The sequence below is a fragment of the Myxocyprinus asiaticus genome, chromosome 10 (assembly GCF_019703515.2).
Source record: "Myxocyprinus asiaticus isolate MX2 ecotype Aquarium Trade chromosome 10, UBuf_Myxa_2, whole genome shotgun sequence".
Taxonomy (NCBI): Eukaryota; Metazoa; Chordata; class Actinopteri; order Cypriniformes; family Catostomidae; genus Myxocyprinus; species Myxocyprinus asiaticus.
Window position 1 is genome coordinate 8937501 of NC_059353.1, and position 25910 is coordinate 8963410.

General features: G+C 38.3%; 1 protein-coding gene and 1 long non-coding RNA gene across 6 annotated transcripts in view; one reads left to right on the forward strand and one right to left on the reverse strand.

Annotated features, from left to right (window-relative positions):
- LOC127446751 (uncharacterized) overlaps nucleotides 1-5923 on the forward strand; it is a 12823-nt gene extending 6900 nt beyond the window's left edge. The window contains exons 2-3 of the long non-coding RNA XR_007898244.1: nucleotides 2387-2470; nucleotides 5451-5923. This is a non-coding gene — a long non-coding RNA (uncharacterized LOC127446751). The remainder of the gene's footprint in view (nucleotides 1-2386; nucleotides 2471-5450) is intronic.
- The window catches only part of LOC127446742 (unconventional myosin-Ib-like), a 160940-nt gene that overhangs the window by 52183 nt on the left and 82847 nt on the right, over nucleotides 1-25910 (reverse strand). For all 5 annotated transcript variants that reach the window (XM_051707909.1, XM_051707908.1, XM_051707907.1 and 2 more), the window contains exons 4-9: nucleotides 23854-23948; nucleotides 17100-17204; nucleotides 12058-12104; nucleotides 9556-9619; nucleotides 2363-2461; nucleotides 1900-2003 (exon numbers count right to left, since the gene is read on the reverse strand). In XM_051707909.1, the coding sequence (XP_051563869.1) occupies nucleotides 1900-2003; nucleotides 2363-2461; nucleotides 9556-9619; nucleotides 12058-12104; nucleotides 17100-17204; nucleotides 23854-23948 (514 nt within the window). The remainder of the gene's footprint in view (nucleotides 1-1899; nucleotides 2004-2362; nucleotides 2462-9555; nucleotides 9620-12057; nucleotides 12105-17099; nucleotides 17205-23853; nucleotides 23949-25910) is intronic.

Genomic DNA, 25910 nt, shown 5'->3' on the forward strand with positions numbered 1-25910 from the left:
ACTGGCTGGTTGATCTAGATAAAATATAACATTTCCTGGCATCTGTAGCTATATGCTGTTTGATTGACAGGCGTACGCGCCTAAACAATCAAATACACTTTATAATTCCGCCAATGCCAGTCTTGGAGAGCTATTAATGTAAATGCAGTTGGTTATGTCTAAACTGAACGCAAACAGTGGGACAAAAAAACGTATTTGTATCAAAATGTCGGACTTGAAGTGTACATGTAACCGAATAAACCACTGTCTAGTGTGGTTTACAATAACAAGAAGACCCCTCACTACTTTTGGCTGAATAACTTGAGTAGCTTTAAAAGCAATAATGTAATAGAATAAAACAGTGACTTTTTTAATTAATATTTTTTAATAATATTGTTAGATTTTTAATAATACTGACCCCTGATGTAGAGAGTGTGTTAATTTGTATAATAAATTACCAGGAAAGTAGAGATGATAAAATAAGTTATAATTATGCTTAGCCTTTATCAAGTTTTTTCTAATGTAGAAAAAGTATCAACCTTTGTAGAGCAATACTTCAGGCAGAATAGTCCCAGTCAGTCACAAATTCACTTCAGAAAATTGCAGAACATTCATTAGAATGAGAACACAACTATTTCTATTTCTATTGACTACGAGAACTATTTAAAGATACAATAATTAAATCAAATGTAGAACATTATATCTCAAAAGGAGTACGATGTGGCCCCCATGTGCTACTTAAAGGGATAGTTCACCCATAATTAAAAATTCTCTCATCATTTATTCACCCTCATGCCATCCCAGATGTGTATGACTTTCTTTTTTCATCAGAACACAAATTATGATTTTTAGAAGAATATTTCAGCTCCGTAGGTCCTCACAATGCAAGTGAATGGGTGCAAGCATTTTGACGCACCAAAAAGCACAAAGGCAGCATAAAAGTAATCCATATGACTCCAGTGGTTAAATCCATGACTTCAGAAGTGATATTATAGATGTGGGTGAAAAACAAATCAATTTTTAAGTCCATATTTGATAGAAATTCTTCTCTCTGCCCAGTAAGTGGCAATATGCATGAAGAATGTGAATCACCAAAAACACAGGAAGAAGAAAGTGAAAGTGGAGACTGACTGAGCAGGGAGGAGAATTTATAGTAAAAATTGACTTAAATATTGATCTGAGCTGAGATATTCTTCTAAAAATCTTTATTTGTGTTCTGCTGAAGAAAGAAAGTCATACACATCCGGGATGGCATGAGGATGAGTAAGAGAGAATTTTCATTTTTGGGTGAATTTTTCCTTTAAAGCCCGATGTGGCCCCTGTACCAAACAACTTTTCCCACCCCTGCTCTACCTCCTCTATTGTGTGGGACATGACACGCCAAGTGACCCTGCTTTTTTAGCGTTTTTTTGCATTCCTTGCATTGTTTTGAACGTTTTATGTGCAACAATAACTCCCTTTGTCTGCATTAAGGGCATTTTAGACCCAACACATACATTTATTTTAATGTAATTGTTTCATACATTACAATAATCATGTAATCATGTCGCCCTTTTATTTTTTTGAAATCAGATTCATGTAGAGTTTTTCTTAGATAAGTGATGTATTTTAGTTGGCAGCCAAAAATACCTATAAAATACCTATATTTTTTATTCTTTTTCTGGAAAACAACCATAAAAGGGAAGGTAAATTACAGTATGTGTTCTACATCTTGAAATTGCAGCATACAGATTTTATTATAAAGGGGCATAGCTTTCGCAACTCAGTACTCAATACTCATGAGTACTTTTAAATGAGCTACTCTTTTACTCTTACTTGAGTAGTTTTTAGGACTGGTACTTTTACTTACACTACATTTTTGGAGTATGATTTTTCAGTTTCCACCCCTGACACACACATTATTTATAGGAGCAGACTTACTCTAACTGTCCTGAAACATGCAGCATCGTCCAGTCCATTGACAGTTGCAGAATCCAGACTAAGGTAGTTGTATTTGCTGAAGTCTCGATCCAGCTTCAGTTTTTCTGAAAGACACAATCAGAGTTTTCAAGCATTTATATCAGTGTACCAGCTATCCCTTGAGGCCCAGTGGCCATCAGATTAGGTTACTGCTTTGAGGTATTGTACTCTACTCACGCCTTTGATGCCTGAAATCAAAGCCTGTTATTGCATTCTCTTTCATTAACAATGTCAAACAATGGCTATGGTCCAATGGAGTGCAAACAAACTATGAATGAACCATAAATTATTTTCTCAGAGCCTTTAAAGTACCCTTGGATGTGTCCAACATGTTTTCCACACTATGTTCTGAAAGCTATTGAATGGATTGTGTAGAATTTATCCAGATAGCACATTATCCAATGATCTGTAAGTGATGTCTTACTGAGTGTGTTCTCTGACGCTCCAGACAACAGCTGGTAAAAGATGTGGAAGTTCCTCTCTCCTCTGGGCTGCTTTACCACACGGGATTTCTCCAAGAGATCTACGAAAGGTAAATATCAAAGCACAATTATATGAGAGTTTACAGTTGACTCTCACATAGCCTAAACTGGGTGCAACAGTAAGTTCCAGAAGTAAAATCCCATTCATTTTCTTATAAAACAACTGAATTTTAGCAATAGCGTATAAATCTTTTAAGACAGACTTTCCAGGAGCTGAAAGGTTGTTAAGCCATAGTAGAGTTCTGTAGAAGGCACAATTCAGAGTGATTTCACCTTCAGTTTTAGAAAATCAAGTATTACAGACAAATTCCCGGTGAAGGACTACACTACCCATATTCCTGAAGAGAGCTCCACCAATTAGAAAAGTCAATGTTACTATGGAAACCATAATCATGCCAAAAGAGCTCAGCAGTGACCGCCCATTCCCATGAAGCACTGCGGAAAATGTAATTAAGTTAGTCTTCCTACACTCTCAAACAACTTACACCAATGAGCAAAAACTATATGATTACCTGTCTAATATGCGGTTGGTCCAAAACAGCACCAACCAACCGAGGCATGGACTCTACAAGACCCCTGAAGGTGTCCTGTGGTATTATACTACTGAAAGAGGTCACTGCCATCAGGGAATACCATTGCCATGAAGGGGTGTCCCTGATCTGCAACGGTGTTTAGGTAGGTGGCACGTGTCAAATTGACGTCCACATGAATGGCCGCACCCAGGGTTTCCCAGCAGAACATTGCCCAGAGCATCACACTCCCTCCACCGGCATGTCGTCTTCCCACAGTGCATCCTGGTGTCATCACTTCCCCAGGTAAACGGCACACATGTACACGGTCATGATGTAAAAGAAAACGAGACTCATCGGACCAGGCGGCCTTTTCTACTGCTCCAACGTCCAGTTCCGAATCTCGCGTGCCCATTGTAGGTGCTTTCAACGGTGGACAGGGGTCATCATGGGCACTCTTACCAGTCTGCGGCTATGCAGCCCCTTATGCAGCAGGGTGCGATGCACTGTGTGTTGTGACACTTTCCTCTCGTAACCATCATTAAAATTTTCTGTGACTTGTGCCACAGCAGACCTTCTGTCAGTTCGGACCAGATGGGATAGACTTCGTTGCACTCACGCATCGATGTGCCTTGGTGTCACCCAACAACCTGTTGCCAGTTTGTGGTTTGTCCCTCCCTCCTCGGACCACTGTCGGTAAGCACTCACCACTGCTGACCAGGAGCATCCCACAAGCCTTGCCATTTCAGAGATGCTCTGACCCAGTGGTCTGGTCATAACAATTTGGCCCTTGTCAAAGTCGCTCAGGTCTTTACTCCTGCCCATTTCTCCTGCATTCAACACATTGACTACGAGAACTGATTGTTCGCTTACTGTCTAATCTACCCAGACCTTGAAATGTGGCCTTGTTAGGAGATGATCAACGTTATTCGCTTAACCTGTGAGTGGTCATAATGTTTTGGCTCATTAGTGTACTGTATACATTTGTATGTATTTGCAACTTTTGCAATAATTTCAATTATGTTGTATTTCAAACATATTATCAATGAAATAGTTGTTTACGTAATTCACAATGCTTTCAAGTGTTTGTAGTTAATTCCCACATAAAATAAAGTACCTTAGAATTTATGTCTTTTTTCCGATTTTCAATAATTTGTTTGCTTAAAATCAAAGTTTGTAATATTGTGATTCATCTTGGAGCTGGTTGGTTTGGTTCAAAGCTTAGAACTGTTTTTTGAAATGCCTATGAAGAAAATGCATGGGTAAAAAACTTCTGGAACCAAAAAAATTTCACTTTTTTTTTTTTTTTTTTGTGTTTACTGTTCATTTGTAGTGCAACATTTCTCCTCAATTATCTAAAAAACAAACAAAATTAAGGCCAGTAATGTCAAATCAAATTGTAATAAAGTAAAATGTCATTCTGAAACAATTTTCATTATATTTTACTGTACTCGTATTACATACATTTCAGAGAAAAACTAAAGGTGTCTTGCTGTTTTCAGCACAGTACTGTAGATTGAATATTTAGGCATCCATGGTGAGGCTTGCATTGTTCATTGTATTCAATGTGAGCTGAGACAGGAAGTCTCACAGGAGATCTTCACGTGTGGGGGAGAGGGACGTGTCTCATCACCCACTCTCAACACAGATGTGTGTCCAGCGGAAAACATCAGTATCAGCACACACAGCCTTTATTATCTCATCATATAAACAGAATTAATGAGGTGGTTATAAGATAAGACGATGCATGGAGCATAGTTTGTATGAGAAAGTACAAATATGAAAATTGTGAAGCAGAATTATCAATTAACTACTGATAATTCTGTTAACGGTTAACCAGTCACCAATAAAAATTCGACAGTTCAAAACAGTCTTGTAACTGACAGTAGTGCAGGGGGATATATTTTGAATGTTAACAATGAGTTCATAATGATTTTAATGTTCTGTTTAATTGGCCATTATACTAGTTTCACAATATTTTCTTGCCCTTGTCTTGATTTATTAGTATGAGAGTGTTAAGATATTTTAATGATTAAAACTTCAGTATCAAAAGAGACAGAGTTGGTTTCAGTGAACTAGTTCAAATAGAATTGGTTCATAACTCTGACATAACATCCGTTTGCGACACCACTTAAATATTCACGCAAGTTTCCGTAAATTTTTTATATATTAAAATGTTGCTGTTAATGTCTATGTATTGTTATATTAGTGCATATTAATGCATTAAACATAAAAATAACAGTCTATAATAATTGACAGTCTATAATCAAATAACTTATGGCTCTTTGGGTACTTGTTTGATAATAAAGCCAAGATGGCAATGAAAATGAGTCCTGAAAAGAGCAGTTACAGTTGTGACAAAAGCCTGTCACAGTAGTGGCTTAGTGGTTTTGGGCCACAAGCTCATCAATACTTTATAGGCCTATTAAAGATCTCCTGTTGTGGAATCTGCCTGAACAGTAATCAAACACTAAAGAGTATCCTTTGTCTTTCTCTCTTTCTTTCTCCCGTACTCTTTCAGAGATGAATGATCTTGTGGTCTTGTATGAGGCAGGATGAGGCCGAGGAATGCAGGAACGTTCTGCGCCTGAGGGAACTCCAATCCGACCTTCCACCTTCTGTAAACTTAAAGACCTCTGTTTGTTATTGCTTTTGCACAACTCCAGTAATGGCCAGTAACTTCGGTTGTTCACTCACGCTGCATCCGAATATCCATACTTCCCTACTATATAGTATGTCAATGGAGTAGTATGTCCGAATCCTCAGTATTCATAAAACGGTAAGTAAGAAATACCCGGATGACCTTACATTTCTGTCGAGATTTTAAAGTGTGGATCGACTGGACGATCCCATAAACGCATGGAAGCTGAGGAGACATCACATTCAAAAAGGCTGGATTTAAAGGAGTCATGTTGGGAAAAATCTAATTTTCCTTGATATTTTGACATATAAGAGGTGATTATGCTATAAAAACATATTGTACATTTCAGAACTCAGAACATAATCCCCAATGCAGTAAAAGCATTTACTGAAACTGAGCTGCAAAAAAGCCTCGTTCTCTACTTCCGCGATTTCCCCATGTCATTTGGGGGCCCATTAATTCATAACCTCATCTACAGCGAAAACATCAAAGCCTACTTTATGTCATCACATCCTTGGCCCTGCCCACTGGTGCTTCAGTTTGTAAACTGAAAGAGTGCAGGACAGACAGGCCTAATGTGGCGTAACTATACCTGAACATCAAAGGGGACCCATCTGGACTATTTTTAATCATTTTTGTATATGAACATGCATTAGACATGCGTCTTTGACTGTTGTCATGTATCTGGCGCTGCTTTTAAAAGACGTGGTGTCAAGTTACAACTCTGAAAAGGAGACCGCATTCGGTTTCATAAGCTGCTCTGTGTCTTTCTGTTTCGAGCACAAATGCGTCCTGGATGCATTCTTTTGCTCATCTGCACTATTTTTAATTGTTGGTATATATAAACATGTCTTTGATCATTTTTATGTGTTTCCAGTGATGTGATACTGTATGTTTGTGCATCTATTAACCGTGCTTTGGACTATGTATGTTAGCTTTATTCGGCTCATATCGGCGTGGATTTCTTTTGAACTAGTCATAATACAATTCAAGCTTTGCAAAGGAACTGCTATTGAAGGATGGGACAGTTAAAAACACTTTCATTCATGAATATTTCAAATGCTTGAGATGAACAGGTTAATATATTCAGATGAAATGTGTTGCATGTGCGTTATGTGTAAACCATGAAATGTAGTTTTATAATATTGTGGAACTTGGTCATTCTCATCAAATTAAGTTTCAAATATAGCTGAATTTAAAGGGGCTGTACGATGTTAGTCAATCAGAACAGTGGGCATATACGTTGAAGTTTTAAGGGGGCTCTGCCAAAACAGAACATTTCAGATTGAGGGCCAGAGACAGAGTGGAAAATTATTTTCCGTTTTGGTGTTAAAAAAAAAAAAAAACTTTACCAACGTTTTCAGTGAATCTAAAGGAAGATAATAAAATTATTTTTAAAAAAAAAAGAGCATTTTATGACCACTTCAAAAGAACGGCACTGAACATCGAGTCGGATGGCTCTTCTCAACTGTAAGTGTCATACAGTATATACCAAGAAAATCTGAGCGGATTATTTTTGCAGTTGTTGTTCTTACATCATATATTTGGGTCACGGGTCAATACCCATGTCCCCAGATGATGTCTAAAATCTATTCAAAAATATATAATATATATACAGTAAGTAGTTTGAGAATGTAGGGGACTCCGCCTCTATTGCGTTATTCTCAGTGCATCATGGTAGTGGGTGTTCACTGCTGGGCTCGTCTGCCACAGTTTGTTTGCCGGGATTCTCTGATTGGTGGATTTACCCCTCAGGATCACGAATAGTCTAATTCTTCACCAGAAATTCTGCTATTTAACATTATTTTTTATTTTTTTAAATTACGTTGAAATAATGCGGACTGTTGGCTTATACCATTGACAAACAACCTCGGAGCTCACAGCAGGCCTGTCTTTACAATTCTCTGAGAATAAGAACACATAGCAAAGATGAACAGAGCAATATCATTTGTTTTAAATTAGATTAGACTGAACCATTTTATCAATACTTTGCAGTATTGAACGAATTCTAAGTACAGATGTAACGAACACTACCATTGCTTTCTCAGAATTTGGCAAAAACGAGGTATCTTAGAAGGCAGCATAATGTTTCTGTCTACCTTATGGAACAGCCTTAAAGGTGCTGTAAGCAATTTTTTCATGGAAAGGTATGCAAAAATGTTCCTACTCCCTGAAAGATATTAATGAAATAAGTGCCCTGAGATATCTCACCAGTCTCTGTGACAGCTGTAGACTTTGTAAACAGCAAACAAATATGTGTCCACAGTCCGTGGACAATGACGCTTTCTGCCTGTCAATCATTTTGCGCATTCTCCATAGTATTGTAGTAGAAGCAAATTATCGAGGCATAATGCATTTTTATGCAATTTTGTTCATAACAGTTGTCAGTTGAGGCCATTATTTTACTACTGTTGTTTTTAATGACCGTTCCGCTGAACAAAACTCTTGTGTATGACGTCTGTTCATTCAAATCTTCAGATAAAATAGCTAGTTTCTAGTAAGGAAAGTGATGTGGAATCAGATGACTCTAAGATGTTGTTTTGTACTTTAGAGGAAAGCCCTCAGGGATCAAATCTGTAGCATCTTGTTATAGCCTGTCTGTGGACAAACTTGTTCTTTTTAAAGCTTCACAAAGGAATCTATTGTTTAAGATTGCATAAAGATGTAACATTTTAAACTGGACTAAATTAGAATAGTCGGACCTCAGTGAGAACTGTAGGGATTGTTTAAGCACTTCAAATCAAACAGTGGAAAAGAAGTAATGTTTTGCTCTCACTTTCTGTGTGGTACAATGTATATGTTTGTGGAGTCAAAATAACAGATAACTAGAAACAGATGAAGGTCTCACTTTCCTTAGGAAAAGTCAGGCTCTACTCCAAAACCCAATGAGTTGTCTTGCTGTCTTCTGCCTACATTAGGAAGCTGTCTTCTAAAGTAGCACCCAAGCTGAAATGGACCCTCATAAGTGAGTGATTTGGAACCCCTTTAGGTAGGCAGCAACTCTGTGCATTAAACAAAGAGTGTTCCTCATGCAAAACTCAAGCAAGACTTCTCTCACAATTGATTCCAAAAGAGTTTGCCCTTAGCATGTTGCTAAGCTAAAGCCGGAATACTCTCATTAGCATAAAAATACATACCACATATATTTTTTTTGTAATCAATACTTAATAATTAGCATTAAATGCATTTTTTTACCATAAATCAATATTTCTTCGTCCACCATCTTGGATGACATTTTTCATTGAACTGGATTTCTGCTTTGTGGCTGACAGCGTAGTTATGCAGCCTGCCTTTTTAACAATATTTGTGTTGGGAGCGTGCCTATGATGCCTTAAAATGCTTTGGATGTCTCTGTTTGCATGTACATGAGGGAGTGAAAATGAGAGTTGGGGAGGAAGATTCAGTGTGATGTCACAGCGACATCATTAATGGTTGCATATTGATTCGATTCTCTTTAGTGTTTATCACGAGGATGGTGGCAAACTGGGTGATTCACTAGTTACTCAGACAGCTGTACTACATAAGAGGAGAGTTTGTAACCTGTCAATAAGCAAATTAACTAACTGTGTCACTGGACTGTGTCAACACTAACAGGAAGTTGCTGTTGGATAACAAACATGGATTGATAAATTATTTCTCAAATGCCAAGTGGTACTACTTCAATATCTGATTAAACAATTTAAAGTAACCTTTTCAGAGTGACAGGGTTAAAATTTGTGACCAGATATATGCTGCTACAGATTAGATTTTGATATATATGTGAGAAATTATGCATTATTGTCAAGCTAGATATGAACCAAATGCACAAGGAAGCATTAAGCTAAATATAATAGACCACTGGCTTCAAGAGTATGTGTGCCAAGCAGACTGTTAGGCCTTGCGCACATTAAATAATGATGAAATTCTAATTTTGGGGTAAACTTGAACTGTTCAAGGACACTATTACAGGGACACACTTCACCATCGAGCCTATAATTATACTCACAATTACTGATGACTCCACCCAGGGGGTCCCCTTTAAAGTCAAACTCGATATCCATGTACTTCCCCTGTAGAAAGAGAAGAACTGGTCAGCACATCCCATTAAAAAGTGCATGCTGGGTTGGCTAATGACATGCTTCTTTTTATTGTTGCTTAAAAGGGCCCTTAGTTTGCAGTCAAAACAAGATATGACCAACCATTACCAGATTTACAGTAAGAAGGGCATCCCTCCCCTATGGTGACATTGCATCAAGGCCTTTAATAATGGCAGGCTTGCTGCAAAAACCACGTGGCTTTTCTGTGGTTCTTGATGGCAGGAAAAGACACAGAACAACGAGGGCAGTGATCACTGCAAATCGGGCTGATATTTGAGCCTTCTGTAAGGCAGAAGGGGGGGGAAAGGCTTTCCCTCCAAGCACAGGCCTGTTCATAAGACACGTTGCCAATTTTGCATAGATTTGTAATGGAGTAATGGACTACTGTGGGGGGAAAAAAGACCCCCCCCACCTCCCCCCTCTCCCCCCCTCGCTGCTGTACTGGTAAAAGAAACTTTTTTTGTCTTCATCGCCACACACCATTTGGGAGTGGAACAGTCAGCCCAGTGTCTCTGGAGCAGTTTAAATCTTAACTTCTTTATTTATATTTAACAGCTCTTCAAAAGCAACTGCCTCAGTGGAAGACAAATATAATGGTGCAACTCTGTGTGCACTGGTGCAACTCTTTGTAGCTGTATGATAAAATGGTGCTTGAGATACAAAACATTACTAAAAATATTATGTGTTCACATTCTACAGAGCGGAACAGTGCCCGCCTACTTTTTCAGCCACCTTGGTTCCTAAAGTATTTTTCCTATTCATTTTTTCCCATAGGAATTTCATCAAATCCTTCATAAAAAAGTTCTAAGCCATGATCCAAACCAACCTGCTCTGATGTGAGTCACAATATTACACACTTTTATTTAAAGCAAACAGGTATTTGAAAATTGGAAAAAAGACAAAAGGTACAAGACCGTGTACTTACTGTCTTTCATGAAGGACTGAACTACAATCCCATGAAGCATTGCGAATGATGTAATTGAAATAAAAACAAAATAAAAATACCTCTGAAACCTCTGAAAATCACAGGCTGGCAGATACTCTGTGGTCTGACCTCTTTAAGTACACTCTATATAGCTTAGTATATGTTTATTTAGTGTGGTCAGACTGTGACAGGAAGCTGGTAAAGCACCAAACTGTCAAAGAGCAGTGGTACCAGAGATCAAACACAATGACGTCCTGAAAGGTTACACAAGCCTTGCACTATTCAGACCTCACACAAACAGATTTGCATAAACATAAATATGTTGAATGGTTTGTGAGAGTGATTGTGAGAGTCTGTCCAGCACAGTTCAGGAAGTAACAATCCAATTCATTTTCTCCATAGAGAAACAGATTTTTAGCAATAACAAATACGCCATGGCAGCTCTGACAATTTCAAGTCAGACCTACCATGAGCTCTGACGATATATGATTTTTTAGAAGCCACAAGCCAGTGTGATTTAAACTTCATTTGTTTAATAGCTGAATTCCTGGTGAAGGACTACACTACCCACAATCATAAAGAGCTCCACCAATCAGAAGTCACTGTTACCATGGAAGCAAATTATCTAACTGGTTCGGTCTGAATATTTTGCAATTACCTTAAAATATATTGTTTAAATAGTTATAAATCAACAACTATATACAGTAATTTACAAGCTATATATTGTATCTTTATTTTTATTTCAATTGCATCATTTGCAATGCTTCATGGGATTGTATTTCATTCCATAATGAAAGATGTTAGGTCTTGTACCTTTATCTTTTTTCTGATATTTATACATCTCAGAGCTGTATAAATACAGGTATATTCACATCAGAGCTGGTTGGGTTGGTTAATGGCTTATAACTCTTTATTGCAGATTGTTTTTTGTTTTTTTTGTTTTTTTTTTAAATGAAATTCCTTTGAAGAAAATGAATGGGAAAAAACTTCTGGGACCAAGGCCATTTAAAAAGTGGGCAGTCACTAAGAGAAAATAAAAAAAGAGAATGAGCAGAACAGACTCAGGCAGAGACATCTGGAGGTGGTTGTAAGAGAGGTCACAACAGGCTCTGTTTGAATCTTGCGCTATGCACAAACAGTTACCACTCTACTGTTGCTGTATCAGAATATGGCCAAAAGTGCTCAGATGTTGGACCATAAAAAGCAGAACATAAAAAGGATATTGGTATTGCAACAGGGGGCTGGATAAGCAAAGGAAAAATATTATGTAGTACAGAAGCAAAACAATATTCCCAAGAAAATGTATTGCATCAGAAAGAAATCTTTGGGGATGGGCTGATAGAAAGCCATGGAATCGTTTGCCTGTGTTTACATCATAGATCAAAAGTCCATGTTGATCTAATCCAAAGCAAACACATACTCGAGAGGGAGGATAATCAAAACAGCTGTAAAACACCCTCGTTGGAAAAAAGAAAGAGATACTCACAAATCGAGATGAGTTGTCATTCCTCACGGTTTTTGCATTCCCGAAAGCTGCAATGGAATAACATGTTGTAAATTAGTCCTGCCTGATTCAGCAAATTCAGTATTACAACCTTGACTGATATCAGATTATGAAAAAAACAAAACAAAAAAACCCACAAAAAAAAACAAAAAACAAAACAAAAACAAAACAAAACAAAACAAAACAAAACAAAGAAAAACAAAACGTGGAAAATCATCCTTCAATACTTTTCATACCCATGCAAATATTTAGAGATCTTTTTCTTAAAAGGTTTTTGCTTCAGGACCCAGATTTGTGGTGCCAGATGGGCTGGTTTGAGTATTTCTGTAACTGCTGATCTCCTGGGTTTTTTATGCACAACAGTCTCTAGAATTCACTCAGAATGGTGCCAAATATATATATTTTATATATATATATACACACACACACACACACACACACACACACACACACCGATCAGACACAACACTTAAACTACCTGCCTAATATTGTGTAGGTCTCCCTCGTGCCGCCAACAGCGCCAACCCGCATCTCAGAAAAGCATTCTGAGATACTATTCTCATATATATGTACACATGTATATATATATATATATATATATATATATATATATATATATATATATATATATATACACATATATATATATATATACACACACTATATTGCCAAAAGTATTCGCTCACCTGCCTTTAGACGCATATGAACTTAAGTGACATCCCATTCTTAATCCATAGGGTTTAATATGACGTCGGCCCACCCTTTGCAGCTATAACAGCTTCAACTCTTCTGGGAAGGCTTTCCACAAGGTTTAGGAGTGTGTTTATGGGAATTTTTGACCATTCTTCCAGAAGCGCATTTGTGAGGTCAGACACTGATGTTGGACGAGAAGGCCTGGCTCGCAGTCTTCGCTCTAATTCATCCCAAAGGTGCTCTATCGGGTTGAGGTCAGGACTCTGTGCAGGCCAGTCAAGTTCTTCCACACCAAACTCGCTCATCCATGTCTTTATGGACCTTGCTTTGTGCACTGGTGCGCAGTCATGTTGGAACAGGAAGGGGCCATCCCCAAACTGTTCCCACAAAGTTGGGAGCATGGAATTGTCCAAAATCTCTTGGTATGCTGAAGCATTCAGAGTTCCTTTCACTGGAACTAAAGGGCCAAGCCCAGCTCCTGAAAAACAACCCCACACCATAATCCCCCCTCCACCAAACTTCACAGTTGGCACAATGCAGTCAGACAAGTACCGTTCTCCTGGCAACCGCCAAACCCAGACTCGTCCATCAGATTGCCAGATGGAGAAGCATGATTCGTCACTCCAGAGTACGCGTCTCCACTGCTCTAGAGTCCAGTGGCGGCGTGCTTTACACCACTGCATCCGACGCTTTGCATTGCACTTGGTGATGTATGGCTTGGATGCAGCTGCTCGGCCATGGAAACCCATTCCATGAAGCTCTCTACGCACTGTTCTTGAGCTAATCTGAAGGCCACATGAACTTTGGAGGTCTGTAGCGATCGACTCTGCAGAAAGTTGGCGACCTCTGTGCACTATGCGCCTCAGCATCCGCTGACCCCGCTCTGTCATTTTACGTGGCCTACCACTTCGTGGCTGAGTTGCTGTCATTCCCAATCGCTTCCACTTTGTTATAATACCACTGACAGTTGACTGTGGAATATTTAGTAGCGAGGAAATTTCACGACTGGACTTGTTGCACAGGTGGCATCCTATCACAGTACCACGCTGGAATTCACTGAGCTCCTGAGAGCGGCCCATTCTTTCACAAATGTTTGTAGAAGCAGTCTGCATGCCTAGGTGCTTCATTTTATACACCTGTGGCCATGGATGTGATTGGAACACCTGAATTCAATTATTTGGATGGGTGAGCGAATACTTTTGGCAATATAGTGTATATGTGTGTGTGTGTGTGTGTGTGTGTGTGTGTGTGTGTGTATAAACTCAGCAAAAAAAGAAAAGGCCCTTTTTCAGCACACTGTATTTTAAAGATAATTTAGTAAAAATCCAAATAACTTTACAGATCTTTATTGTAAAGGGTTTAAACAATGTTTCCATTTTTACCATAAACAATGAATGAACATGCACCTCTGGAACGGTCGTTAAGACGATAACAGTTTACAGACGGTAGGCAATTAAGGTCACAGTTACAAAAACACTATAGAGACCTTTCTACTGACTCTGGGGAAAAAAAAAAAAAAATGCCCTGGGTCCCTGCTCATCTGCGTGAACGTGCCTTAGGCATGCTGCATGGAGGCATGAGGACTGCAGATGTGGCCAGGGCAATAAATTGCAACGTCCGTACTGCGAGACGCCTAAGACAGCACTACAGGGATACAGGAAGGACAGCTTATCATCCTTGCAGTGGCAGACCACATGTAACAACACCTGCACAGGATCGGTACACCCGAATATCACACCTGCGGGACAGGTACAGGATGGCAACAACAACTGCCCGAGGTACACCAGGAACGCACAATCCCTCCATCAGTGCTCAGACTGTCCGCAATAGGCTGAGAGAGGCTGGACTGAGGGCTTGTAGGCCTGTTGTAAGGCAGGTCCTTACCAGACATCACCGGCAACAACGTCACCTATGGGCACAAACCCACCTTCGCTGGACCAGACAGGACTGAAAAAAAACTTGCTCTTCACTGATGAGTCGCGGTTTTGTCTCACCGGGGTGATGGTCGGACTCGCGTTTATCGTCAAAGGAATGAGCGTTACACCGAGGCCTGTACTCTGGAGCGGGATCGATTTGGAGGTGGAGGGTCCGTCATGGTCTGGGGCGGTGTGTCACAGCATCATCGGACTGAGCTTGTCACTGCAGACAATCTCAACGCTGTGCGTTACAGGAAAGACATCCTCCTCCCTCATGTGGTACCCTTCCTGCAGACTCATCCTGACATTACCCTCCAGCATGACAATGCCACCAGCCATAATGCTCGTTCTGCGCATGTTTTCCTGCAAGACAGGAATGTCAGTGTTCTGCCATGGCCAGCGAAGAGCCTGGATCTCAATCCCCTTGAGAATGTCTGGGACCTGTTGGATTGGAGGGTGAGGGCTAGGGCCATTCCCCCCAGAAATGTCCGGGAACTTGCAAGTGCCTTGGTGAAAGAGTGGGGTAACATCTCACAGCGATAACTGGCAAATCTGGTGCAGTCCATGAGGAGGAGATGCACTGCAGTACTTAATGCAGCTGGTGGTCACACCAGATACTGACTGTTACTTTTGATTTTGACGCCCCCACTTTGTTCAGGGACACATTATTCCATTTCTGTTAGTCACATGACTGTGAAACGTGTTCAGTTTATGTCTTAGTTGTTGAATCTTTTTATGTTCATACAAATATTGACACATGTTAAGTTTGCTGAAAATAAAAGCAGTTGAAAGTGAGAGGACCTTTCTTTTTTTGCTGAGTTTATATATATACAGTTTAAGTCAGAAGTTTACATACACTTAGGTTGAACATCAGCCAGGAAGTTAAAGCTCTGTCGCAAATGGGTCTTCCAAATGGACAATGACCCCAAGCATACCTCCAAAGTTGTGGCAAAATGGCATAAGGACAACAAAGTCAAGGTATTGGAGTGGCCATCACAAAGCCCTGACCTCCATCCGATAGAACATTTGTGGGCAGAATGGAAAAGCCTGTGCAAGCAAGGAGGCATACAAACCTGACTCAGTTACACCAGTTCTGTCTGGAGGAATGGGCTAGAATTCCAGCAACTTATTGTGAGAAACTTGTGGAAGGCTACCCAAAATATTTGACCCAAATTAAACAATTGAAAGGCAATGCTACCAAATACTAACAAAGTGTATATAAACGTCTGACCCACTGGGAATGTGACGAAAGAAATAAAAGATGAAATAAATTATTCTCTCTACTATTATTCTGACATTTCACATTCTTAAAATAAATAGTGATCCTAACTGACCTAAGACAGGGAAAGTTTTCAAAAATTAAATGTCAGGAATTGTGAAACATTTAGTTTAAATGTATTTGGCTAAGGTGCATGTAAACTTCTGACTTCAACTGAATGTATGTATATTTAATAATAATAATAATAATAATAATAATAATAATAATAATAATAATACACTTTTCACTCCATGGTGCTGTGGCATCGTGTCATTAGAAAAAGTTCTGGGTCAAAAGACTGCTCGTTGTACTGGCAGCCATACGTAGCATCACTTATTTTAGGTGGGCATATGCAAAATCCTAAGAAAGATAGGTGGGCATCCGGCGTATGCCCTAAACTACACTACTGGCTGCAACTAAGCAGTCATTTTTATTTGTATAGTGCTTTTCACAATGCCCATCATTTCAAAGCAGCTTTACATAAAATTATGCTGTAACAGAAATTGAAGTAACTAAAAATCAGCATGCCCCTCAGCATAAAAAATGTCAAGACAGTTAATATTTTTGCACATTCTGTCTGAACTTCATCTCCTCTATAGTATGGGCTACTACATAGAGCATTAATACATAAAGAGAGAGAGAAAATGAGGCAGGAAATGTGCAGAACCCCAGTGTGGGGTTCGTTACACACAGCAGCTAAACTCTCACAGATGTGCGATTTCACTCTGCTCAGGGTTATGCTACCATGAAGTCAGGGCATTTCTGCTCCATCAATCGCTTATGGGCATTTCCTGTTTGTGGCCTCACATAAGAAACACAGCTGTCTGACTGCCAACAGGGACCCAGCAGCTTTCAGCCCATTAGCTTGGGGTGGGATTAAGGGGAAATACAGTATGTGTGATGTGGGTCTCAAACCAGCTGCCCTAAACTTGTCTTTAAGAATGCCACCCAGTTCATTCTTCCTTCTTCAACGTTAGTCATTTTTACCAAATTTTGAGCACATTTCACTGAAAAAACTTTGGTTAATTTCTATAGGAAAATCTGCATTATATTTCAATACAATTACAAGGGACATGAAGGTTCACACAGTAGGGGTGCACCAAATGTCCTAAATGTCATAGAGACACTGAAAATGTTACAGGAACTTTATAACTTACCCTCCAGCACAGGATTGGACTGAAGCAGCTGCTCCTTCACTTTGTTCACCTCCTGGCCCTTCCCACACACTGCCGCCACATATGACATCACAAACTTGCTGGCCTCTGAAACATAGACCACAGAAGAATGAGGTCTTCTTCTAGACGAGACCTCAACCCCCAAAATACCCTTTACATCAACTCTGCAAATCCTACTGGGAGCAAACGCCTTTCCCACCCCACTTTAGCCCGTATGAGAGAGCAAAAGTCCCCCGTTCTCTCAAAGCCAACTATGAGATCAACTGTTTAAAGAGTGTTCAATATCCCATTGAGCTGTTGCTATTAATTATAAAGAGATAACAGAACAATTCAAACATAGAGGAATGCCTGTGCGTCAGTGTCCAAAACATAATATGATGCAATATAATGAATACTGTATTGCTAATATTTTTACTATGACTTATTTTATCTGGCCATTAAAGTTTCCTAAAGATGACATCATTAGACTAGCTTCACAATCTGTTGTTGTCTAGTGACTCAACTTCAGTATCTAAAAATCCTGTTAGGATTGATAAATCCAATTCATTTCCGAGAATCAGTTCAAACTGTGCATTTTAATGAATCAATTAAACATTTTGATTCATCGATTTGGTTGCATCATCACTCAATGTTAATGGAAGTCTTTGTGTAGCATTTTTCATTCAGTATATTTAGCAATATGTAGGTAATAGTACAGTTTTGTTTTGTTAAAATATACAGTGCATTTAGAAAGTATTCAGGCCTCTTCATTTTTTGTCACATTTTGTTATGTTGCAGCCTTATGCTAAAATGCTTTATAAAAAAATAAAAAATAAAAATCACATCAATCTACACTACATACCCCATAATGACAAAGCAAAAAACAGATTTTTTTTTAACTTTGCAAATTTATTAAAAAGAAAAAAACTGAAATATTACATTGACATAAGTATTCAGACCCTTAACTCAGTACTTTGTTTAAGCACCTTCGGCAGTGATTACAGCCTCAAGTCTTTTTGGGTACAAAGCGACAAGCTTTGCACACCTGGATTTGGGGATTTTCTGCCATTCTTTTCTTCAGATCCTCTCAAGCTCTGTCAGGTTGGATGGAGACTGTCAGTGGACAGCCATTTTCAGTCTCTCCAGAGATGATCGATTGGGTTTAAGCCCGGGCTCTGACTGGGCCACTCAAGGACATTCACAGAGTTGTTCTTAAGCCACTCTTGCATTGTCTTGTCTGTGCTTAGGGTCATTGTCCTGTTGGAAGGTGAACTTTTTGCCCAGTCTGAGGTCCTGAGTGCTCTGGACCAGGTTTTCATTAAGGATATCTCTGTATTGTGCTGCATTCAGCTTTACTTCAAACCTGACCAGTCCCCCAGTACCTGCCGCTGAAAAATACCCCCACAGCATGATGCTACCACCACCTTGCTTCACTGTTAGGATGGTATTGTGCAGGTGATGAGCGGTGCCTGGTTTCCTCCAGACATGATGCTTGGAACTGAGGCCAAACAGTTCAATCTTCAATTCATCAGACCAGAGAATCTTGTTTCTCACAGTCTGAGAGTCCTTTAGGTGTTTTTTTTGGCAAATTCTAAGTGGCTTTCATATGTTTTGCACTGAGGAGAGGCTTCCGTCTGGCCACTCTGCCCAGATTGGTGGAGTGTTGCAGTGATGGTTATCCTTCTGCAAGTTTCTCCCATCTCCACACATGATCTCTGGAGCTCAACCAGAGTGACCATCGGATTCTTGGTCACCTCTATTACCAAGGCCCTTCTCCACCGACTGCTCAGTTTGGCTGGACGGCCAGCTCTAGGAAGATTCCTAGTTGTTCCAAACTTCTTCCATTTAAGAAATATGGAGGACACTGTGCTCTTGAGAATCTTCAATGCAGCCAAAAAAATTTTGTAGCCTTCCCCAGATCTGTACCTCAACACAATACTGTCTCTGAGCTCTGCAGGCAGTTCCTTTGACCTCATGGCTTGGTTTTTGCTCTGATATGCATTTTCAGCAGTGAGACCTTATATAGACAGGGGTGTGCCTTTCCAAATAATTTCCAATCAACTGAATTTGCCACAGGAGGACTCCAATCAAAGAGTAGAAACATCTCAAAGATGATCCAGAGAAATGGGATGCACCCGAGCTAAATTTCAAGTGTCAGAGCAAAGGGTACTTTTGTCAATGTGATATTTCAGTTTTTTTCTTTTTAATACATTTGCAAAGTTATAAAAAATCTGTTTTTTGCTTTGTCATTATGGGGTATGGAGTGTAGATTGATGTGAAAAAAACCTAATCATTTAAAGCATTTTAGCATAAGTCTGCAACATAACAAAATGTGAAAAAATGAAGGGGTCTGAATACTTTCTGAATGAACTTTAAATGAAATTATTAGCTATATATAATTCTTCCTTGTGCTCATTTAATTGAAAAAAATTGGGAAAACATGCCTTGATTAATTTAAAATAGATTTTTTCTGTATTTTACTGCATTAAACATGCTGAATCTACATGGCAACAATGGCTGTTTGGTTGACATGATGTTCCTGTGATTGAAAACAAAAAACAAAACATCAATAGATGTTTATCTTAAAAGGCTGAAATATATATTATTTTATATTATATTATATATACACCGGCAGCCAAAAGTTTGGAATAATGTACAAATTTTGCTCTTATGGAAAGAAACTGGTACTTTTATTCACCAAAGTGGCAATCAACTGATCACAATGTATAGTCAGGACATTAATAACGTGAAAAATGACTATTACAATTAGATTTTTTTCTTAATCTACTTCAAAGAGTTCTCATCAAAAAATCCTCCACGTGCAGCAATGACAGCTTTGCAGATCCTTGGCATTCTAGCAGTCAATTTGTCCAGATACTCAGGTGACATTTCACCCCACAATTCCTGTAGCACTTGCCATAGATGTGGCTGTCTTGTCGGGCACTTCTCACGCACCTTACAGTCTAGCTGATCCCACAAAAGCTCAATGGGGTTAAGATCCATAACACTCTTTTCCAATTATCTGTTGTCCAATGTCTGTGTTTCTTTGCCCACTCTAACCTTTTCTTTATGTTTTTCTCTGTTTCAAAAGTGGCTTTTCCTTTGCAATTCTTCCCATAAGGCCTGAATCCCTGAGTCTTCTCTTTACTGTTGTACATGAAACTGATGTTGAGTGGGTAGAATTCAATGAAGCTGTCAGCTGAGGACATGTGAGGGGTCTATTTCTCAAACTAGAGACTCTGATGTACTTATCCTCTTGTTTAGTTGTACATCTGGCCTTCCACATCTCTTTATGTCCTTGTTAGAGCCAGTTGTCCTTTGTCTTTGAAGACTGTAGTGTACACCTTTGTATGAAATCTTCAGTTTTTTTGGCAATTTCAAACATTGTATAGCTTTCATTCTTCAAAAACAATGATCGACTGATGAGTTTATAGAGAAAGAATTTCTTTTCTGCCATTTCTGACCTAATATTGACCTTAAGACATGCCAGTCTATTGCATACTGTGGCAACTCAAAAACAAACACAAAGACAATGTTAAGCTTCATTTAACGAACCAAATAGCTTTCAGCAGTGTTTGATATAATGGCAAGTGATTTTCTAGTACCAAATTAGCAATTTAGCATGATTCCTCAAGGATAAGGTGTTGGAGTGATGGCTGCTGGAAATGGGGCCTGTCTAGGTTTGATCAAAAATGACTTTTTTTCAAATAGTGATGGTGCTGTTTTTTACATCAGTAATGTCCTGACTATACTTTGTGATCAGTTGAGTGCCACTTTAGTGAATTAAAGTACCAATTTCCCTCCGAAACATCAAAATCTGTACATTATTCCAAACTTTTGCCCACCTGTGTGTGTGTGTATATATATATATATATATATATATATATATATATATATATATATATATATATATGACTTTCCCATGTCTGGACCACTGAGAGCAGTGACTTACATACAGAAGTGCTGATATGAAATGTTTCATGAACATTAAGAGGCCATTACAACTACTTATTCATGTCTTAGAAATTTACAACTATTTTTGAGCAATTCAGCTCTGCTCAATTGACTATGAAGCATTCTGATCAAACCTGGTACATGAAGTGATGGCAGAGTGATGGTAAATCGGATAGAAAATAACGCCATAATTCTTTACTCACTTTACTTACTAGCATGGACCCTGAATATTGAATAAGAGAGCCAAATTCCATTTATTTCTGAGCTAGGGCAGATTTTCATTAGAAGAGAAGAGCATTTTGAAATGAACTCTGTGACCTTGACTAACAGTTAATGATTTTCATCAGCTCTTTCTCTGTAGACCTAAAAAACTACGTTCAGATTACTACAATCTCCCTTTACCTCATTACTTTGAGTGTTTGACATCCTTGAATTGAATAGATGGCACAGTAAGATGCATGTGTTAAAGCAAGCAAGTGTCGTGTACTGCTAAAACCTCTATGGTTAAGCTGCAGCCTCCATAAACTAATGAGACTAGCTTCATCCAAAAGCTCCTGCACAAACCTGATAGACAACACACATCACTTGTTTCATCCGTATGTGGTGTAGGAAGGAAATATGTTTCTCTTTAATAGATGGATGAGCAGAAATGTCATATTTAGCAAGACATGATCACTCATATCCATCAGAAGCACAATTACACACAGTTTCTTAACAATAAGTAATTTGCTATTGTAAACATAAGATCTAACGAGTTGTAAATAACAACACATTAGATCTGTGATGAACATTTTGACACAAATAATCTAAATGCATTAAATAAATGCCACACTGACAAACAATGCATCAAAGGGATGCATTAATCCTCTAGTCTAGATCACTATTTTAATTGTGAATTACTCCAACTTGCATAACCATATTAAAGTCTAACTATTTGTAGTCTACAGTACATAAGCCCCCAGTTTATACCACAAAGAAAACACAATGTGATTACCGTAAATGTAATAAGAGTAAGTTAGCAACACACAATACAGAATGGATTAATCATCCTTTGACAGCATTGTTATATAGAGTAATTTGTGTAGAGTAGATTAAAAATGATTTCATGGGAAAAGTAAATTACATTAGTTGCTAAACCCTAAAACATGATCATTATCACAAGGGATCTCCCGATACCAGTTTTTGGAATCCGTTTTTTCAATTTTATCATCAAAATGGTGTCTAAATAAATTAATTAATTAAAACTGTAATCAAATTAATTTTAACATAATATTGCACTATTTTTATAAAATAAAGAGCTTTTATACAGAACCTCTCAGCACAATCCAAAATACAAGATTGGAGTTATTTTTGTCAAATAAAGTGCTGCACAACAGAGCATCAAAGATGTGAGATATTGCTTAAATATAAGATAATTATTATTGATTTATTATTACTATTATAATTATTATTAGTAGTAGTAATATTACAGTGAATATTACATAACTATATACAGTAGAGTTATATTTTTGTTGTACTTTTTTCCATTTAAAATGGAAATTTTATTTTGGCGGCAGCTTTTATTTTGAAGCTCTTTCCGATTCTGTGTTTTTTTGACGGTAGCTTCTCACCTCAGGAAAAGCAGGTCGCTATGTGATGCAATGCGACTATTAAACCACAAAAGGCTGCCATTTCATGAATTAAATATATAGTCTGTATTTGCTGCACACTAAATAGTGAATTAGAGCTCTGCTTGCTGACATTTGCTACAAACAGAGCACGCAATGCTCATGATGGTGTGAGCAGCTGGCTTCACATTTACATACAAACATTCTTAAGACAAGATGTATTCACTTTGAAGAGCGCAGCACATGCAAATTATGTACTTATCTCATTAAATCACAGCCTTTGCGGTTTAATAATCACACCAGGACATAACATGATTTTAATTTGTGCGCATAATGTTTACGCTATGACATTCGTACATCAGATGGTATTGGGCTTTTGGTATCGGATCATTTTTACAAGCACGAGTCCAAGTACATGAGCGCAGTATCGGACCAGATTCCGATACCGGTATCGTGATATCCCTAATTTTCACCATCTATATTCTTTCTATACTACAATGAAGAAAATCAGGGCCACTATCTGAGGTAATATTGTAAATACTTATAAGCTCCTTCATTCATCAGTGCAGTTTTGTATCACATCTTATAATGCTTTGATTCCATTCAATTCAATGAAATGTGAATTGAGATGCTTTACTATGCAAGTAATTTTTGACTTTCAGTATTTCAAACACCTTTCCCAACTGCAGATTTTGATCTGCATCTGAACTAATCCACAATACGATACAGAATGCATGGGCAAAAACCACTTTGTATTATAAAATGGTTATCATGAATGGGTCATTAAGAATCATACATTTTAATTTACATTTACATCCAAACAGTAATTCATTTACTTGAAACCCACACCCCAAAGTGTAGCTATAAACTGCTTAAATCGTTTGGATGAATAGAAAGTGTCTGTCACTGTTTGTTTAACTTGCATTAAGCCCTACAGACTTCTATTTTTAAACAAGTGAGGAGTTTACTCCATTATTGTATGTTGCTTCATAAAACTCATATTGCAAAAATTGTGTTGATAAATACATTTAAAGTGCTTTTTCACCATATTTTCTGCTGAGTTCAGCATGCCGAAACCCGCTTCTACTTTGCAGATGTGAAATATATGCAACAGGCATAACTCCCAAGGCAAATCAGGAGAATTCTACTCGTAATGGCCTGACTGAAACGTGAGCGAGTGTTTGCAGAAGACTCACCTGTCTTTCCTGCCCCACTCTCTCCTGTGATGAGAATACACTGATCTTTATCTTGATGCCGCAGTGACCGGTATGCCTCATCTGCTAGAGCATAACTGAGAAGTGAGCAAACAAAAGAATATTCAGGCTAATTCAATATCCAGGTTAATTCACATGTTGATATATACTGTTTACAAGTAACAGGTCACAATTAGACATTATTGTAAAGCAGGGGTATTCAATTAAAGATTCAAGAGGTCCAGTTCCAAAAGTCTGAACAATCAAAAGACCCACAATAACTTCTATTGTTTCAGGAGTAAAACTGTTGTATGGCTTTAAAATTAAATAAGCAATGTGTATTTCAGGGAAATTTGTTGTAAATGTTCAAGCTGGCAGCCATGATACCTTGTAAAAGTAAGACAAAAGTCCTAAATAGTCAAAACAGTCTTGAATACCTGTCTTGTATCTGGAATAACACAGACTACCATCTATAACTGTAATTCACTTCACCACCTAGGCCTATTATTAGCATACTGATCCTAAATTGAGAGCACTTACTAAAAGGATCCCCACTGACATAAGAGGACAGTCAGTGCATAATTTAGAATTGGGAATTGACAACGATGGCCATATGTTGGCTAAATCAATGACATGTTCCAAACCCTGACAGAACTAGACCACATATATGGTTCAGCACGTAGTCTGCCGGATCGTTTCACTTTACTGCAGATTTCAATACAAGGTAAGCTATATTGACAGCATTTGTGGCATAATGCCAATCACAAAAAGTAATTTATATGCTTTTTAAATTGATTTTAAGGATACTAGAAAATGGGTTAACCAGTTATGACATTAAGTAAAGAAATATTCTCAAACAATGTTATATGAGACATTATACAAGAAAATGAGGGTAGAAGGTCTTGTTGCTACATATATCCATTATTTTTGCTTTTCCCCCCTTAAAAATAGAGAGAGACGAGGCGAAATTAATTTGTGGTAATCAACATAACACAAATGTTCTCAACGGAGCTTAACTTGTTTTGAACACAGAACTTTCCTTTGCAGCAACGGTGTTGACATCATCTGTTCTCTTAAAGCATTGCATATACAATTAGATTAATTATACACAAATTCCTGGACAGTTAACACAATAGGAAATTAGGTCATATGGTCCTATATCCCAGCTCTGTAACAATGATGAAATTGTAAATTACATGTTTGAGAAAATAAGCACAAAACCTCCTGTCTGAAAGTTCACGCTTGTAGGGCAGGACAGATTCAGAGGCTATTGAAGTGGCTGCTGGGAGCAATCCATTTCTGTGAATGATGCACTCCTGGGCAAGCGATCAGCTCTAAATAAGTTGGACTAAACATGGTCTAAAAACCATGCTAATCTCAAACCATTTAATTCCATCTCCTAGTTTCCTCCCAGTCTGTACTTTTCTACAATCATTACTCAGGAATTTTCCAAAACCACCACTAATAATAGGTCTGATTGTGAGGGAAATGTTGCATGTATTTCCCCTCTAAGAAGAATAAAAGTCGGGCATCATCAAGTCCAAGGGGAGCTGCAGTGAACTCTCTGGTAGTGTATACATATACACTTCGAACATGGCAAGTGCTAAATAAACTTGAGGGCAACAATAATTAGTTCCAAGACTGTTGTTCGTGTAATGGCATTTCTCCAATACTTCATGGATTTGTATGCATTAAATGACCATGACAAAAAATTCCATATCTCAGATGTGGCACGCATTACATTTGGAAACTTGAGATAATTTAACTGGAATGTCCTGAAATTGGTCAAAGACATGTCATGACTTATTCAACTCAGTTGTTGTATTGTTGAGTAAAGTTACAGTATATTTTAAGACAGAGCCAGTGTTGTAATACACATGGTATTGTTCCAAAACCTAGTGAGCTAAGTAGGCAGTTTGGATTTAAGGATTGATATGCACACTCCCAACAAAAAGGCCATGCTGATGATTATATTGCATTCTAAGATTCCTTAAAGCCAAATTACAAGGAAGCATCGCATATATCCTTGATGGAGAAGGCAAGACCAGAAAGCATTGCGA